Below are 18,182 nucleotides of genomic sequence, written 5' to 3'. Positions count from 1 at the left end.
TCAGCATCTGCTTTTTTCAAATTTACTACTCTACAGGATTACTGTCCCATCTTCCATATGATTATCTTGCATTGTTTTTCATGTTGCTGGCAGACCTAGATGCTCATAAAACTGGGAGACTTGCAATATGAAGTTCACTGGTTTGTTCCTGCTCTTAATGTGCTTTTGTCCTGGACTGTGGTACAATTGCTATTAGGGCTGTTTGTGCTGAATTCACACTCTTTGCTGTGATGCAAGGAGAATGTTCATTCCCCATTAAGTGCTAGACTGATTTTGGCTTAAAACTGGAATTGAAGACAGGTATGTGGAAGTAATGCTTAAGTTCCAATGCAGCAAACTCTTGTATTTCCCTCTACTCTGTCAGAAATAGTCAGTGCAAAACTTTTTCTCTGTTCGCTCACCCCTAAGTCGTCTACAGCTTAGCTGTAACTGCTACACCAAGCATGTGCACTTCCCATCCTACTTTAAAAACAACAACATGTAGAATTTAGCAGATAAAACAGTTGTGATCTCCATTAATCATAATACACGTTCATTCTTATTTGTTCTTTTGCTCTGTTAGTGTATCCTGATAGATTATTGTCTTTTCAGGTACTGCTGCAATCATTGTCTTTTCCACTTGCGCTCAGTTTGCTCCCTTGGCCTTGTTTGTGTACTTATATTCTGTGTTTTTTCTAGGTTTTATTCAAAGAGTGACTAATTGTGTGTGTTTTGAAAGTATTATCCTATTTTTTTTTTCTCCTCTCTGTTCCATACTCTCATACCTCTAGAAAGTTTTTCAAGCACCTGTTGGCTAGGGAGCCATCCAGGGAAAGGTAAGTAGGAAACCTCAGTGCCAAGGGTATTATAGGGGGGCATGGCTTCAGATTAGAGGCCAAACGTCTCACACCGTACTTGCTGTATTTCACTCTGCTTTCAGTGAACAACCCTTACAAGTCTCTAGCTTTCATCTAAGTGTCTGGTTGACTTAAGTAAAGAGAGTCCGTCTTTCCAGTGGTAAGGGGATGAGTGTCTCAAATCATAAGGGGGTGGTTTACTTCTTCCACTTATGTCTGATGGGCTTAATTTTCTCTTATTTTAGTACTTGGTTCACTCCACCTATGTTTTATTGACTAGCTCATAGTAGCTAAGCCTTGTAGGTGATCTGTAACTGATTTCAGTTTTAAATAACATAATTTATGTTTCAGATTTTCAGTTCATGAAATTAGGTGATGTTCTTGTAGTAGGTAGCCTTTGGTTGTGGATGTATAAATGGAAGTTAAATAAGTTCTGATGAAGCTATACCTTTTTTAATCTGTTGAGAAACTGAAGAAGAGAGAAGATAAAACAGGAACTTAAAACCAGTTCATCAGCTACAGCTACCACACAGTACATTACTGTAAATCACACAGTGGACATTTCATAAGTGTAGATAAATCTCAGACAATTCCAAATGTTTCTGGGAGGAGCCATGGGTATAATTGTGCAGTTACCCTAACAAGCAAACAGATTGCACCCCATAAATAAAAGGAGATACTTGAAAATGGTTTGAATGATTTGAAATTAGTTATGAATCTTTTATGCATCTCTCTGAAAAAGGTTGGTTTCTAATGTTAAGGAATGTAAAAATACAGTATACATGATAAAAATCTGGCGAGGGTATAAAATATGGCTTATTTATAGCATTTAGTTTTCAAACTGCCCCATAAAGGAGTGATGAATTTTCTTCAAGGTATTTCTTGTATGATTTTTTTGGTTCAAATGAGACTGAAGAGATCCTCTCACAGGCAGTGTTATGGCAAATGTGAATGATAAAAGACAGAAGGAGCTAGTTGACTAACTTTCTAAAACCAATGGTAAACCTAATGAACAATAATTTGACTGAAAAAAACCACCATCACAAGTAGTGGTATTGCAGTGTATAACATTGTTTCTAGATTTTGTTGCTTTTCCCACCAAGGAGGATGCTTTTTTTTTTTTTTTTTTTTTTTTTAACATTCAAAGGACAAGGCCATGTTCTGCTTAATTGTCCCATCACTTCACTGTTCTGATCATTTCCTTTGAGATGCTGGATCTTTAAGGTTCTACCTGAAACTGGTAAATTTTCTGTTCTGCTGCAGCTTCTCTGTAACTTTTCCTTTTCTACCCCAGTTGGGTTTTACTGAAATTCTGCAACTTGTTCTTTCTCTTGTGGTTTATTTCCTAAATAATTCTTTCTAGCCAAGAGCTACATTGGAATCTTCTTGACAGCACTAGTCTTTAAATGAGGAACTGGCCTTGCTTTACTGCATTTGATTTCAGAATAGTTTATGCTTAAGTATATTCTACTCTGAGACATTCAGCTTTGTTTTATATTTAAACCCTCCTGGGTCTTGGAAATATTGTTTCATTTATATATATAAAAAAAATCTAGTAATGCCAATGCCTTTGATATGAATAGAGTTAAAGGAATCCTGAATAAATCCTACTAAAACTTATGAAACCATTGTTCAGTGAAGCTTCAGTTGGAAACAACTTTTTTTTTTTTTTCATTTTTCTATTTACTTTGGTAAAACTTTGACTTTTGCAAGTAAGACACATCGAAGTCATTCTATGAAGCTTGCATGTGAACTTACAGTGTTGGTGGTAACACTGTGATCTTTCAGAAAGACTAGTTATGTGGGGGAGTCATAGTTTGAAAATAGTCCATGGTAGGGTGATGGTCCCGTTTGAATTTGCGTATGTAAACTACTGTGTTTCTGTCATGTTTCAGAAGCCTCTTGTAGATGACAGGGATCAACAAGACTGAAACCTATCACCTACCTTTTTCTTCTGCATTTGCTTCTCAAAACAGCATCTGTTTTGTACATAGTGAAAACTGAGGCTCTGGCTGTCGTTGCATTAAGACCCTTTTCCTTTGCCCTTTTATTGGCTTTCTGCAGCTTTGTGGGGAATAGATTGTATAAAGCATGCCACTGGAAAGCAGAGGCTGTTAAAAGGTTTAAGACAAATTTGTTTGAAGACAAAGAGGGCATTGAGAAAAACTGTGGAGAGGGATTGAAGGGCTTTTGCAGTGCAACAGAGCCTTGTCTGTGCAAGACTCAAAGTTCCAGCAGGCTGCTGAGAAGCAGTCCAAGAAAAGACTCTTCAAGACCCTGTTCCCTTCAACTGAAGTCTGCCATCTGGACGAAGGATGGCTAGAGGGTTCCTGGAACATATAGAAAGGAATCTTGAGGGCTGAAAATAAATGCCAGTGGAGACAGGAAGTGTCTGAGACATAGGAGGGCTGGAGGAGGGGAGCTGCTCAGTTAACATCACTGCTCAGCAGGTCACAGCACTACCAAGGATGAGGGGCAGATAAGGAGAGTCTCTGTGCTGTGCTCAGAGGTGTGCAGCTCTTCCTCTGGGGCATAAGACCCCTCCACTTACTGCTTTAGATATGTGAGGACATATTAGTTGTTGGTTACAGGGGTTCATCTGAGTGATTCAGATCTCTTTACCTTGTAGGAAGGAGAGCTTAAATTTGTAGCTCTTGGCATACTAGGGATTTTGAAATAGAAAAGGTTTATGGAAAGCTAGAATGGTGCCAGCTGGTCTTAAATTTCACCTTGATGCTGCTGTACTTGAGGTGTCTCAAAGCTGTGTGTTACTTCAGTGTGGTGTTTGGTTGGGGTCTGTTGCAGTCAGCTCAGATGATGTTATGAGTGGGCTATGCTGCCGTCAATGATTTTTCTTATGTAGTAAAGCCAGCAAGTTGAGATATTTTATTCCTTCAGTGTGCTTTAATAAGTGTTATAATACTGGAGAACAATATTCTTCCTTTCTGGGTTATGAGGGTGGCATGGTCTTTGTACTCTTCTCAGAATGAGAATGTCAGCTAATCACACCACCCATCTTTTCTTCCTTTAAGAGTTTCTTAGACCTCTGGAGAAACCTTACAGTGAAAATTCTTTGTGTCACCTGTTTTGTGTTTTTAAAGATAACCAGCCAGATAATGGTAAATGGTTTTGCTTTGTGTGCTCTCCTGTAAGTATTAAGTTAAATGAGGTAAGTTTTCATTTCTCAGGATATTTCAAAGAATGTGGTCATGAAGCAGCTCCTTCCTATTAGTGAGCTTTTCAATCCACACAGTAAGTGACTCTTCACAATACTTCAGGGCCATTATCATCTAAAGAATGCTCTCAGAAGACATGGATACTAGAGAAAGTTAGACTCCATGCATAACTGAGCTATTTTCCTTTAATGCTTCTGAAAAACGAAAAAGTAAGATTATCCTCAAATGTTTACTGTATTTCCCATGTGAAGGTGGTGGTACATTTCTTATTACTGACCTTGGAAGTGGAGTGTGTGTTAAGTGGCAGCACTCACTGGCCTACTAGAACTGAGAAGTGGCAGAAGGTATTTTCTGGGTAAGAGAGGAGATTTCCGGAGTCGTTGCTTTATCAGGTACATGCACTGGCAGGCTTCTTGGTGAGATCACTGCAGATAGTTTATGGTTTGATTGAAGCTTAATGGGGTAATGAGGGCATGATAGCTATGAGTGCAGGTGCAGGCTTGGAATTAGGTTCATTTCAATAAAGTAACAGTAATTTTCAAGTTCCTAACTGTACTTGTTTGGTAAATGAGACTGTTGACCTAATGTTATTACAGACCTTGTATCTTACCAACAGAAGTCTTGGTCTAGAAATTCTAATTTACATGTTGATCAATAACTCCAAATTTAAAACTATATTAATTTTATAAACTTATTGTAATGGAAAAAGCAGATCCTTCTATAGTAACATCTTTACTGCTGGAAGGTTTGTCTTGTCGTTTCCTTCTAGATGACTTGATATATCATCACTTACAGTGTATTAGTGAGGACAGTAATTATTTCAGAGGCTTTGGACACAGCTACCATTGGAGTCTGTAATTGTGGGAAGTGTAGGTTAAATGGTTCTCCAGCTCCAGTACTTATTTCAAACTCCATAACACGGAGTACAGCTGCATAGTGTTGCGAAATTAAATACCAGTTTTCAGGTTTAAATGCATCTTGCTGTAGAGAAAGAAATAAATAGTGGATAACATGATTTCTGTGCCAGCTTATTACCTGACATGTGGCTGCTTTAAGGATTTATTTATTTATTTTTATAAGACATTTTAGGATTGAACAGCAGTGAAGTTTAAGAGGAGTGTGACATGTTATTTTCTTTTGCAAGCTTTTTCTTGACTTTAATTAGTCCTCTCATAGAGAAGTAGCATGCAGAAAAAGCATTTCAGTAATTTGTCAGTGTTTAAGTGAGTCATCACTGATTCTTTGCTGAAAGAAAGTTGTAGTTTTCCCTATTGTGTGTATCTTTTGTTGTCCTAAGTGCCAGGATTTTAGGTTGCTGTCAATTTTGCAGCAGTAACTTCAGAAATTTTATAACCTTTTTTTGCTTGTGGTGTGTGTAATTGAAGTACCATGTGATATGACAACATGGAGGGGGCACATCTCCCTTTAGATACAAGGAAAGGGCACAGAACTGATTTGGTATAATTCTGAGCCAGACTTGAAAAAAATCCTGTCTTCTCAAGAAGTTGTTTGAGTTCATGGCAGTGTTTTTCACCTTTCTGTCACAAGAAAATATATGGAAAACACATTTTAAACTGAATCTTTTTGCACTGCCTACAGAAAAGAACAAAACATAGCTTAAAGATTATGACACTTAAGCTTTTCTAATATGCTTAGTCAAAACTTACTACAGTTGCTTTTCCTTTGAGCACTTGTTGCTCTTTCATGGAGGTAGAGTTTTTGAGGAGAAGAATGATGGGATTTTGCTAATATATCTGCAGGTGAAAGGTGGAATTTTACATAAAACGTCCATGTAAAACCACATGCATATGCTTTTCTTATAGCACACTATTGCTTTATGCCTGACCCATAGGATGAAGTATCTCTGTCTTGGATTCCCTCCAGTAGCAGGGTTGCTGGTGAGTGATACACACAAAAGAAGCAACTGGGTTTTGTGTGATTGCACTAAAATACGTGTACCAGGAGTGTAAGAGAAGGAAAAGATGGCCTTGAAAATAATTTTTATTCTAATGTGTGTAAGGGGGAAAACTTTGTAGTATGAGGACTTGAAATTATCTTAGTCAATATTTCAATCAAAAAATGGTGACCTGTATTAACAAATGTCCAAGTGTTTCAGTTACATTCCCTAAATCTGATCATGAGTATAAAAGAGTTATCACTCTTTAGGAGATGGTGGAAACTGGAAGAAGCAGAAACATTTTACGGGGTGAGACAAGGACTCTGGCCCTGAATTTTTAGTGTTTTGTAGGTGCTTGCATAATTGTTTCTTTGGCACTTACAACTTCAAAGGTAGTGATAAAGCATCTCACTTGATTAGCCAAATTCGTTGGTATCTATTGTTATTTAAGTGCAGCATATTAGGAAAATGAAAAGCTGTTTAAAAAAAAATAAAAGTGCTGACAGCCTGCAACAAAGCTTTATTAGAAGTGTTAGGTCTGGTATAGGCCCATAACTAGTTCATGCCCTGGTGATGATTCATAGAAAACTGAAAAGGCTTTATTTTTCACCACTTACAAAGAATAAAGGTTTTCACCAATTAAAGATGAAATGGATATATTTTTAAAGGTTAATAGCAAAAATATAATAATATCCCTTTCTAACTTTGACTACTCTGAGCTATGTTTTATCTTATTTTATGGCAATGTAGTGAGTTTGTTTCTAAAACAAGTGGATAATCCATTATCATACTAGGATGGGGAGAGTCTGGTGGTATACATCAATATAATGTAATATTTCATTGCATTAGTTTTCAGAAGGAAAAAATAGAAAAGAAATTATATTCTGAATGATGAACTATCCCAAGTTTTAAACTAAGAAATGGGATTTCAGCTGTTTGTGTGCAAGGTGGGGGGTTAAAGCATGGTGCTCATTTGGTGTTCTCATTATGACTGTAAACAGCTGTTCTGGGAATGCAGCAGTTCAGTATTTGTTTTGATGACTCCCCACATCTGAATTTCATTGGAAATTGAGAGCTTTGCTAACATTTTTAAATATTTTTCTTAAGAAATTTGGAATAGCTGGGAGAAGAAGAGGTGAGGATTGCAGGTTGGAGCAAAAGCAGGTCAAAGCTGATGGAGCCATGCACAGTTGAGTTTGCTTTGTACTACTCCTTCGTAGGCCCTTTCGGTTGTCAGAAAAACTGAAGGGTCCTGTACTGGCAAAGGAGCTTGAAGCATCAATGTGAAGGAGAGTACAATATAAAGATTAAATACAATGACAGGGTATGGGTGCAAATTATGGATGAGGAGAAAGCTGGATAGGTAGGGGAAGGAAGGGCAGCTCTGCTGGAGACAGAAATGTTTCCAGTTATTAGAGGTTTGTGGGTTGGACTAGATGATCTCCAGAGGTCCCTTCCAACCCCAGCCATTCTGCGATTTCCTTCTTTCACCACCTGGAGCTGAACCCAGCACTCCTCTGCCAGGCTGGCTTGTCTAGGCTGGCAGAGCAAATGCCATTGTAAAGGTGCTGAAACTGAGCCTGCTCAGGTGGCAGAGATCTGCTGTGGATCCAGAGCTGCGCACTTTCATAACTTTAGGATCTGAAGATGACAGAGTTTTACAATATAAAAATGACGTGTCTTTGTGTTTAGTAGGAAACACAGCTTGAAATGTCATATTTTCTTAGAGGGAATAGTATGATAAAGTGGTTTACAATCCATATGTGCAACAAAGATGCTTTAAGACCTGTAGTCTTTAACTGTTGCATTTTAAAACTTGAGTTGCTTGACATTGCATGCCCAAAGTTGCTTTAATATACATCTTTTTTGATACGAGCCATGCAGCTAAAGTCCAGGAGAAAAAAACCCTTATTTATATTACAGTGGTGAGAACCCTTCAAAGTTGCTCTGACTGTGTAATATAAGTTTTGATTATTGAACTAGAAGCAGTTTTAGAACAAGCTGTCCCACGTCTTAGTATCTTTTTTTGGTTTTGCTTCTAGGCATGACATGTATAGATGCTGATTATTCTTTATGCTTTCATTTTAAAATTATGTGATTATGAAGATATAGCCAGACAGTTTTTGCTTATTGATCCTTTATTTTTTTTAAGCTAAAGAAATGAGATTTACTCATAGTATAAGTGAATGTTAATATTTCTTGGTAGATAAGCTTGTTCTAGCTCTTTAAAGATGTGACAGAAGATGGTGTCAGCTGGACAAGGGCATAGTGTGAAAATGGCCCATTATGAGCTAATCAAGCTACTGGAGAGTTCAAACTCTTACTCAGCAACACACTGTACTATTTGACCCTAAGCAATTTAATCCATTTTTGTCCTATTTCACTATCTAAAATTGGAGAATACTCCACATTGCAGAGATGTAAATGGCTTGGCTAATGATGTGATAATTGACCTTTGAAAATTGTATGCTAATTATTAAGTTTTTGCTTGCATTCTGTTCACAGCGCTGTAGGCAAGACTGCTTTTATTACTGTAGCTTAGTAACTTTAAGCAAAATCACATTGAACTTGGATTGAAAATCCAAGCAAAAAAAAGGTGGATAATAACAACAACAATAATAAAGCATTAGATAAATTGTAGGTATTCCAGAATAGCATGAAAGGAGGATCCCCCTTCTCAGTCTGCTGTGTAGGCTTTCTTTTGCCATCTGTCGGGAATCTAAAATTCTGTTTAGAGTGGGTTTAATGATTGGGTTTTGAATTAATTCTTCTGAATCATGAATGTAAACTAACAACTCAGTGACTGTGACCCTTGCATCCAACAGTTAAATCCCCAGTGTGTAAGTCTTAGAATTCCTTTTAAAACCTGGAAGAAATAAAGGTTGAATCCATAAAGAAGGGAAATATAACACAAGTACAAAGTTAAGTTAGCTGGATAAATTAGTATAAGAGACTTGTGAGGAAAGAGTGGACTATGAGATACGTACCCTTAGATATACTTGGAAAAAAAAAAAGTACTTGACCATAAAAATTGCACATGAGGGTGTATGTGGGGCTAAACTGATGATGATTAAAATCTTCCAGGAACACTCAAGAGCCTTTCAAATAAAGTGTGATACCACCTGAAAAACATGATGGTTTTGAGACATTTATAACCTGTCTATGAAGTTTTGTGACTTCATTAATTTATCAGTTTTTCAAATTCAAACCAAGTAACTTCTTGGTGATTCAGAATTTCCAAACAAAAACTGGTTCTCTCCTCTCACCTGGGTCTTCACAGCAAGATTAGTTGTTCCGCTTAAGTTGTCCTTCTTCTAGGTAATGGCACAGTAAAAGGATAAAAATTTTGGTTATAGCTTAGAAATTCTGCTTTTATTGTTGAGTTATTCCATCTTTTGGCAGGAAGAAAATGTTTCATTCCAAAATAGGATTATTTTGCTTTGTTCTCCCAGATCACCTGTTGGCTACTGAAGAACTATATTGCTGCATCTCTGAAGCCATTGAAGATCAGCTTTCTAGACTGAACTCTTTCAGGACACAAGACTGCATATAGGCATGGGATACATTATGTAAGTGAGGAGTTAGGGATTGCCTTGGATTGTAGGTTTTCCCATTACATAACTTCTTTACTTTGAGGGTGATAGAGAACTGGAACAGGCTGCCCAGATAGGTTGTGGAGTCTCCTGCTCTGGAGACATTCAAAACCCACCTGGACACATTCCTGTGCGATCTGCTCTGGTGAACCTGCTTGAGCAGGTGGGTTGGACTAGATGATCTCCGGAGGTCCCTTCCAACCCCAACCATTCTGTGAAATGTGACCAGGCGGCGGTTGTACAAAGGTTGGATGAAATGTAGTGGTAGGTATAGGTGTGTTGTTTTGTGTTTTTTAATTTCTGACTTGAGAATGGTAGTATATACCGTAAGAATCTAGCAATTAGACTTTGTCTACAATTTTGCCTTGAAAGCTGAGCTCCCCAAAAATCTTTAGAGAAAGTATGTGTGTGCACAGATGAGAGAATGAAAGGCAGATATTCAGAAAAGAAATGCAACTTCTCTCATCTGAGAGGTATTTTGAGAGGCACAAAGCATAAGAGATGATGTTTGAATTGAGAGCTGAGGGCTCATGAATTGTTATTCTCTCACTTGGTGCTTGGCAACTTGTAAAACCCTAGATTTTGTATCTTCTAATTTTCTGACTGTCCAAGTGCTTCCTGAAGTGTCATTATTGCCATTTTACACTTTGGGAAAAGGAGATACCAAAGTGGAAGACGTGAGCTAACTGGTAGGTGCACCACATTATTCATTCCTGGCCTTAAACCATTTAAGTACTGGGAAGTCCACCATTTATAGCTACCAGCTATCTGATATTGAAAGTCCAGTATTCTGGCCTTACTGGGCTTTTGCTTCACGTTCACTGCTGTGCCTTAGCTAATACCATGAAAATGCATAGTATAGATGGTACCCTGCATGTCTTATCCTTGGTAGTGTAGGAAGAAATGGCAGTGAGATTTTGATTCTGTTTCCAAACCACGTTTCCTTTTATCTGCTCCACTTTATAGCCATGTCTTCCTGGGTTTTTCCAATCTAATGGCTGTAACAATCTCTGAGATGACGCAGGTTGCAGGGACTGAGGGCTTTTTTCCAAAGCGCTATAAGAATTTCCGAAAGTGCTTGCTATATAAACGTTTGTTAATGTTCTGATGTCCTCACATATGAGGTCCAGACTCTGACTGGGGTGAAGTATTCTTGCCTTTCTTTGAAGGACAGATGACTAGGGTTATGCGTGGGATTAGTCTACAAAGATGTCTTTTTGTTTAGCATTTAGGGTCTTGCAAAAACGTGAAGAGCAGCAGCTGAAGTCCTATATGGCAAGGGCTTTTTTAGGATCACCTAAAAAGCCAGTATTCAGGTGATTTACGTTGCTGCCTTTGCCATTGACACATGTGGGGTTTTTTTCACTCTGCACTTCATTTCAGAGAAGCTGTTTCATTATGCGCATTAGTTTAGAAGTACAGAATAATCTGCAAAAATAATATTGTATTTATTTGTTTTGAGGTAGGCAATTAATTGGCTTATTTCTGAAGGTATATCATATAAAGTGTGCTTGATAAGAGACTCTACAAATGCAGTATGATAATTTTGATGATCAGAATTCATTCTGAAGTGTTCAGTTTTCCACTCTTTCCTGTTTTCATACCAGTTGGGAACTGATAGATTAGTTTAAAGCTTCTGGTTATAGTTGTCTTCCTGTAATATGTGTTTAGCATTACACGTTGTTTTTTCTGCTAATCTTCTGTGTCCCATCCCCTCACTTCCACCCCTCAGAAGCCCCGTTTCCCACACAGAATCCCTCTGGTGAACGCCAGCTATATGCCATGGGTGCAGAAGTGTGTGTTTGTTTAGATTTTTACTGGATACTGAATTGCAGAGAGTTCATCAGTGTTTCCCTTCCCAAGTAAGCATTTCTGCATAGCTTTTTCAGACCCATCTGAATTAGGAACTGCAAAAGAACAACTTACTGGCTGGCAGATTTGTAGTCTTTTTCAGGTGTAAATGTTAATCTTCTTAAGTAACTAATTTTCTTAAATTTATAATATTTGGCAATAAGAATCTCCATCTGCAGTCTGAACTTGGGACTTAAGTGCGTTTTCTTTACCCTCATGTGAGGGTAATATTTTAATGACCAAGCACATAGTTGTTGTCAACCTTACTGCCTGTTGTACTTGCTAACCTATACACGGCATGCAGTCTGTCTTATAAAATTTATACCCTTATTATCCAATTGTATTTCCTGATACCTCGTTTTTAATCTCTTTTACTTTTTTTTGTATTTGACCAAAATTACAGCCCTTTTTAATAATTAAAGAATTTTCCTTCCTTTCCTTTGTTAAAGCAAACTGAAGTTTTACTTGTGGAATACCAGCTTTCTGTATTCGAATCTGGGTATTGTCTCATTATTAACAAAACCAATCTAGTTTTGTACTTTTTTTTTTTTTTTTTTTAAGTAGAAAAATTGCTTGTAACTTTTAGCACATCACTGTGAGACCATTTAGGTAAAAAAAAAATATATATATTAAAAAGAAAAGAACTTGTGCAGTAGAAAACTTTTACTTTTTCTTTCTGCCTATTTTATAGGCTTCAGGGATTCGTATGTGCCTGATCACGTGTAGTTAATTTTAGCTAAAGTCTCTTGCTCAGAAATTTTTATCCTTTTCTCCCTCTGTGATACTCTCAGACTTCTGGATTATATCATTAGCTAAATTTTGCAGCAGAGACTTTTATACCAACTGGGACTTCTTGGGTGGGGCATTTGGTAAGTCATACAGTTATTTCCTGTTCTTGGACTGAAGGGGCAGTGCCTGTGCTGAATTACCTGCTTGCTGCTCTTGCCAAGAACATCAATCTTCTCTTATTATTTATGTTTCTTTCTGAGCCTTCCTTTGAGATAGGGCTGATCTGAATAGGGGTCTTCATGCTTGACAAGCCATATACCACAGTTATATAAATAACCGTTGTCCACGTGGCTGGTCTCAATGCCTATCTGCGTGAAACAGCGCAACTCACTGAAAAATTTATTTTGCCACAGTACTTTCTTAACCCTGTGTAAGGGCCTCTCTTTAACACTGAATGTAGCTATTAAATTCTGTGTAGCTGCTTCTGTTTTTGAAACCTAGAAATCCTTTAAGTTAAAAATAATGCAGTTGAGCACTGTCAAGTCTGATACCAAAAATGCATTATATTGACTCTTCTGGACAGCCCTTCCAAAAGAGTGATCTGTCCATGTTCATTTGCTCCAAACCTGCCTCCAGGACACTGCCCAAAGTGGGGGATCAGAGCAGACAGCGTGCCAAAGGCTTGTGTTTCTGCCAGTCTGGCACACGCTGAAAGCTTGGTCCTTCCTGTACTATGCTGTGGGCTGATGTCCATTAAGAATGATCAGGCAAAACTTACATAAAGGCCTTGTAAACCATGTGGGTTTGTTTTTTTGGTGTGGTGGTTTTTTTCTTTTGTTTTGATTTTTTTTTTGTTTTGTTTTGTGGTGGTGTGTTTTGTTTTTTTTTTTTCCCCTCCTATCCTCTTACTTGAAGTTTTGTGTGGGTGTGTATTTTCTTCTAAATTTATAAACCCTGGCTTTTGCCCTTGTCCGGTAGAAACTGCTCACCCACCCTTTTCCGTTTCCAGGCGGATTGCTTTTCTGTTATTTCAGTTCTGTAACTTTCTCCAACACTGTCCTGTTTTGCTTATTATGAAATACTTGCAGTAACCCTTTCATTGCTGCCCTCATCTTTGCCTTAAATCAGGACTGGCTGTTGTGTTCTTTAAGAAAAACAAAATCTTCTCTTAAAAAAACAAAGACTTATCACGTGTTACGGCTTTTTGTTCGTATACAGGGAATGTGATACAGCATTCATTTGTATAGCGACCATTGTAGCGTTTCCCACACAGGGTTTTTTCTTCTTTTCGATACTAAGCCAAAACCCCTAATGAAATGGGATTTCTTTACAGCTTTGGCAAAGAAATCCCTTCAGCTCTGAAGCTGAGGCAGCACTATCTTCATGTGCAGAATGCATTAGCAGAATTTGGGGAAAACACTTATTTCCAGCTGTGTCTCACTTTTTGTGTTCTTCTCCTCTTTTACTTTTTCATTCCCTATCCAACAATGATTGAATTGACCTGTAAGCTCTTTGTTTCTCTAATATCAGTGTTTAAATTAAGCCTGAATTAGCTAAGTAGTTAAGTAGAAGCGAACCTGACTGACCCACTGTTCAGTGCCCTGTATAATATATTTACTAATAAAAAGTGCTCTAAGTGCATAATCAGACCAGAAAAGTAGACTCACATTTGTTTCTTCTTATGATTCAGTGTTTCATTGATTATCTTGGGAGTTAACATCACCAGCCCTTAAGTTATGATGCAAGACAGTAGAAAACAAGGTTATGCATTAGGTTAGTGGGTGATTTCCAGAAGAAAGGGAGTAAATTGTTCTCTTTAATAGTGGAAAAAATTAAAATAGATTTTTCAAAAACATTGGAGGGAATGGGCTGAGGATATATGTATAAAACACAAAATGCTGTAGAAGTAAGTTCAACACTTGTGAAAAAGCCATGGCTCTGGAAAATAGGGTACATATGGGCACACTGTCTCCTCTCTTTCCTGGCCAGATGTGGAGAACTGAGGTTGCTAGTGAGTGTTTCTTTTTAGATGTAGAAAGATGTTTCATTCATATGCAAAACTCCACCTGGGTGAATAATTAAGCTCTGAGTGTACTGTAAGTCTTTCCAAGTAGTAGAGGAATAGCTATTCTCTTGTGTACCCAGCTTTTTACTTAACTTGTACATTCCTTTATTAAGTTCAGATTTTTTTTTTTAATAGTAGCTGGAACACAGTTCTTTTAACACTGTTTTCAAAGCACAAAGTGGCTGGGAAACAGTTGAAAACGGTAAATCATCCATACTAATTTCTGTTATCTGAAGAACTGTACTTTAAGCTAACGTCCCAAAATAACTGGGCCAAATGGCCATATTGAAATTCCCCTCAGAAGCAGAGCAGTAATTGGATGAGTGTTTAGCCTGGGAACAAATAATCCATGCTAAAGTTTATGGATTCTGCTTAGGGAAAGGAGTAAAACATAAACGGGCTGTAAGAATGCTTTATGTGTCAGAGGGGATTTTAAGGAGATGTAAAGATGTTTTCCCTCCTCCCATGTGTTTTCACCACAGTAATGATGATTCAGCTTGTGTGCTCACTGGAATGCGTACGTGTAGGGAGAGAGTGGAGAAAAGGATTTTCTTTTTTTTTTTTTAGGTGCAGCTAATTGTAAATACTGTAGGAGATAATGTGTATAGCATGTTGCTTCACCACAGAGTTGCCTACTTTAGTGAGTTCATCATCTTTATTTTCATGTTGACTAAAAATAAAGTTTTTTTTAATCTTTCTTAACCAACCAAACAAAACTCCAGGAGTCTTCTCTGGAGCAGGAATTTATTGTTTCTGAAACAGTTGTATTGGCAAGTAGGCTTTTGCTGTGTTTCTGTGGTAAGTTATTTTGTCCATGATAGCATTTTGGGATCCCAGCATCAATGTGGCTGCCCCTGACTCTGATTGGATAGTTTATATTTAGTTGCTGGTTTCCTATAATAGTTTTCAGATGGAGATATTAAAGAACACATACCCTTGTGCTGCTGTAATCCCTGAAAGAGCATGGAGGAGTGAAAAAGAAAAAAAAAAAGCAATGATGTCTTTCAACAGAAGTAGAATTTGGAAAAAAACAGCAGCTGCTTACAGCAACAGAATACTGAAATTTATTTTAAAAAAAATTAAGTAGCTGGTAAAAACACTCAAAATACATGAGTATATCACTTACATTTTACGTCCAGAAAGCTGCTTAAAAAAGCTGTGGTAAGGTCTGGTTTTAATTAATTATGAAAATGGTGATTTTCCAATTTACCATAGTAGTCACTTTCTGTTACATAATAGTCACCAGATACCACCTCATGTGTTCCATACTGCTGGTGCACTTCCAATGCCAATTAGCAGATACCTGAAAAAAAATAGTGTCATATATACTTTAATTATACTGTCAGCTGCGTCTTTTCAGTGGGACGTGATTTATTTCAATTAAAACTGAAGACATAACAGATTTACTCGGAGCCTGAGTTTAAGACCACCTCTACAGAAGTATTGGCTTCCAAGAAGAAAACTGTGTTCAAGTTTTTGTTTGATTCAGGGTTTGCAGAGCATTTAGAAATGATCTTTTTGTACAAGTTTTGATTTATTAGCTTTAACTATTTTTTCTTCTCTAAATTGTTAATCAAATAAATCATCCTAGTTTTCTTTGATAAACTTCCAAAAATGTGTCTCTGCTTTATCCAGCACTGGTAGGTAGCTGCCTGCAGGGACCTGACTTCTAGTTCTTCCGTGGCCGTAGTGAAATCTTCACTCACTCCTGAGGGGCAGCAGGGCCTGGCCATAGCAACTGGGAGAATCTGGCCTGGGTGCCAGCCACCACATAGGCAGGATCTTCATAGAGTTGATGGTTGAGAAGAACATGAAGTGTAATACTTTCCCATGATGTATATGATAAAATTGAGTGCGGCTACTGCTGTGGTGGAAATGTATTGGACCTATTTGCAGTCCTGGCCAGTGTAGCTTATTTTGAGGAAAAAAAATCCAAAGCATGCTATAGTCTGGTTTGGCTTGAGCTAGTTTGCCTTGTGTGGTTACACAGCACAATTTTAATTATTTTTCATTCTTTCTTCCAACTAGTAATGGAAGCAAATCATAGAAAGCTATAGATAAGAGAGACCTATAGAGGTCACCTACTCAGTCCCCAGCTCTGGAGCAAGATAATCTCTGTAATATTTAAAATAAAATAAAACAACAAAACACCACCACCACAACCAAACAACAACAACAAACCAAAAAACAAAAAAAAAAAAAAAAAAAAAAACCAAAAAAAAAAACAAAAAAAAACAAAAAAAAAAAAAAACTCAAACAAGAAAAATATAATACTAACCTGGCTTAGAGCAGGAAGAACATTTTGTTTCCTTTCTCTTTACAGCAGTGTTGTGCATTCTTGAAAGATATCTTGTTTTCCTCCCTCAGTTTTCTCATTTGTGAGATAAATAGTATTCTTCTTGGTGCATTCTGGGCTCCAGCTTCTTCTACATCTGTCTACTAGGGTGCCAAGGGTTGGGCAGGGTACTCCAGATGCTTTCTATCTTGCAGACGCAGCATATTTGTAACGTTCAGTCTTGTTGCCTTTTATCAGCAGTATGACATTGTGGATTTCTTCAGCCTGTAATTCCTTGTAACCCTTTTTTCTCTCAGCATTTGTGATCTGATCAGTCCCTGTACAGGTATATGTGATTACACCTAACTGTGTAATCTCAGGCAGCTAGAAAAAAATTAAATAATTCTACTATATTTTAGGCTGTTTTCTATAACTGTTAAATTTTCAGATTACCAATCCAAAAGAACAATTCAAAGATTCAGCTTGGTGAACATTGTCTTTACACATTTGGGCCATTAAAATATAGAACAGTGTTGTCCTCAGGCCAGAGTTCTGTGGGACCCTACCTGTTGCTTTGCTCTGTTTAGGTAGTGAATAATTAATCTTTATATTTGGCTAGCGTGCAGTTTTCTCATTATCCTAGAGTAGTTTCACGTAGGCCACAAGTGACAGTCATTTCAACATACATTGTTAAAAATGTTTTTAATACGATTTATTACTTGAGTCAGTGTCTGTTTACTCACAGACAGTAAATGATCAACAATTATCTAGAGTGATTTTTGCTTTGTGTGGTAGATTTCCCCCATCTGGTCCAGACGTTAAGCCGTGCAGCTGTTTAGTTCACAGCTATCAGGGAATGGTAGGGTGAACAGAAAGCGAGGAAAACAGCCGCATCAGGGACAGTGCGATGGTGTGATTTATGCTGGGCAGCCTGCCCAGGACTGGACTGCTAGAGGATATTTTTCTCTGCAGCATTCGAGCGTGATTTTAGATCTGTTTTTAACTTTCTACAAGAAAATAAACCTTTTTAACCACTAATTGTGTGTCTCTTTCCACATGTGTAGTTTCCAACTTGGTATTAGGAGGAGAAAAAAAATACAAAATAGTCTGAGTGTTTGTTATTTAGGGATTGTTACTTAGCTGCCTTATGCTGAGTGCAGTGCTGAATACTTGAGTGACAGTCACAGCAGGGCTCGTGAGAAGGAGGGAATAGATCTGAAACTGCTTTCAGACTAATTGGAAGAAGAGCAGCTCACCAATAAAATACGGCTTTCTACAAGACTTACTCGTGCACATGCAAGGAGCGGTTGAGGGATTTTATAAGAAACTCCTTCTGCATGCATTTTTTTGCTGCTTTTTCTTGGTGGGCTTTAGGATTCTGTTAAGGGGTGTTTTGGGGAGATTTTACACTTCCAGACCCTTGTTTGGCTTCGGGCAGTTTCCTCTGGGCTTCCTGCTAAGTGATTCTGGTGGCGGTTTTCACATTGTTCCTCACTGATGACTCAGAGAAACAGGAAAGAGATCCCCTAGTGAACAAAAAGCACAACCACCAAACAGGTGCCTGGATTTTGATCTAGCAGAGACAAACCACCTCATTCTGGATTTTTTCCTAAGATTCTTATCTGCAAGTATGAGACTCAAGAGGAATGGTTCATACACGCTGAATGGGTAAGAAAGAGCCTCTATCCTCCTTTGAATCTTCATCATTAAACGCGCATGAAACGGAAGCCTCTATTTTTCTTCTAGTGACAGGGTATGTG

At 37.8% G+C, this 18,182-nt stretch overlaps 1 protein-coding gene across 7 annotated transcripts in view; it reads left to right on the top strand.

Moving 5' to 3' along the window:
- Window positions 1–18,182, top strand: part of MOB2 (MOB kinase activator 2) — a 118,567-nt gene that overhangs the window by 39,291 nt on the left and 61,094 nt on the right. Inside the window, exon 1 of one of the 7 annotated variants that reach the window (XM_021299412.2) lies at window positions 9,450–9,478. The exons of 5 other annotated variants lie outside the window; for them this stretch is intronic. In XM_021299412.2, coding sequence (XP_021155087.1) covers window positions 9,465–9,478 — 14 coding nt within the window. In that variant the 5' untranslated portion in view covers window positions 9,450–9,464. Of the gene's footprint in view, window positions 1–9,449; window positions 9,479–16,403; window positions 18,091–18,182 lie in introns of those variants that run through there. One more of the 7 variants, XM_005499228.4, reaches the window with a different exon arrangement.

This window comes from Columba livia, chromosome 5 (assembly GCF_036013475.1).
Source record: "Columba livia isolate bColLiv1 breed racing homer chromosome 5, bColLiv1.pat.W.v2, whole genome shotgun sequence".
NCBI lineage: Eukaryota > Metazoa > Chordata > Aves > Columbiformes > Columbidae > Columba > Columba livia.
This window is presented reverse-complemented; position numbering and strand designations above follow the sequence as displayed.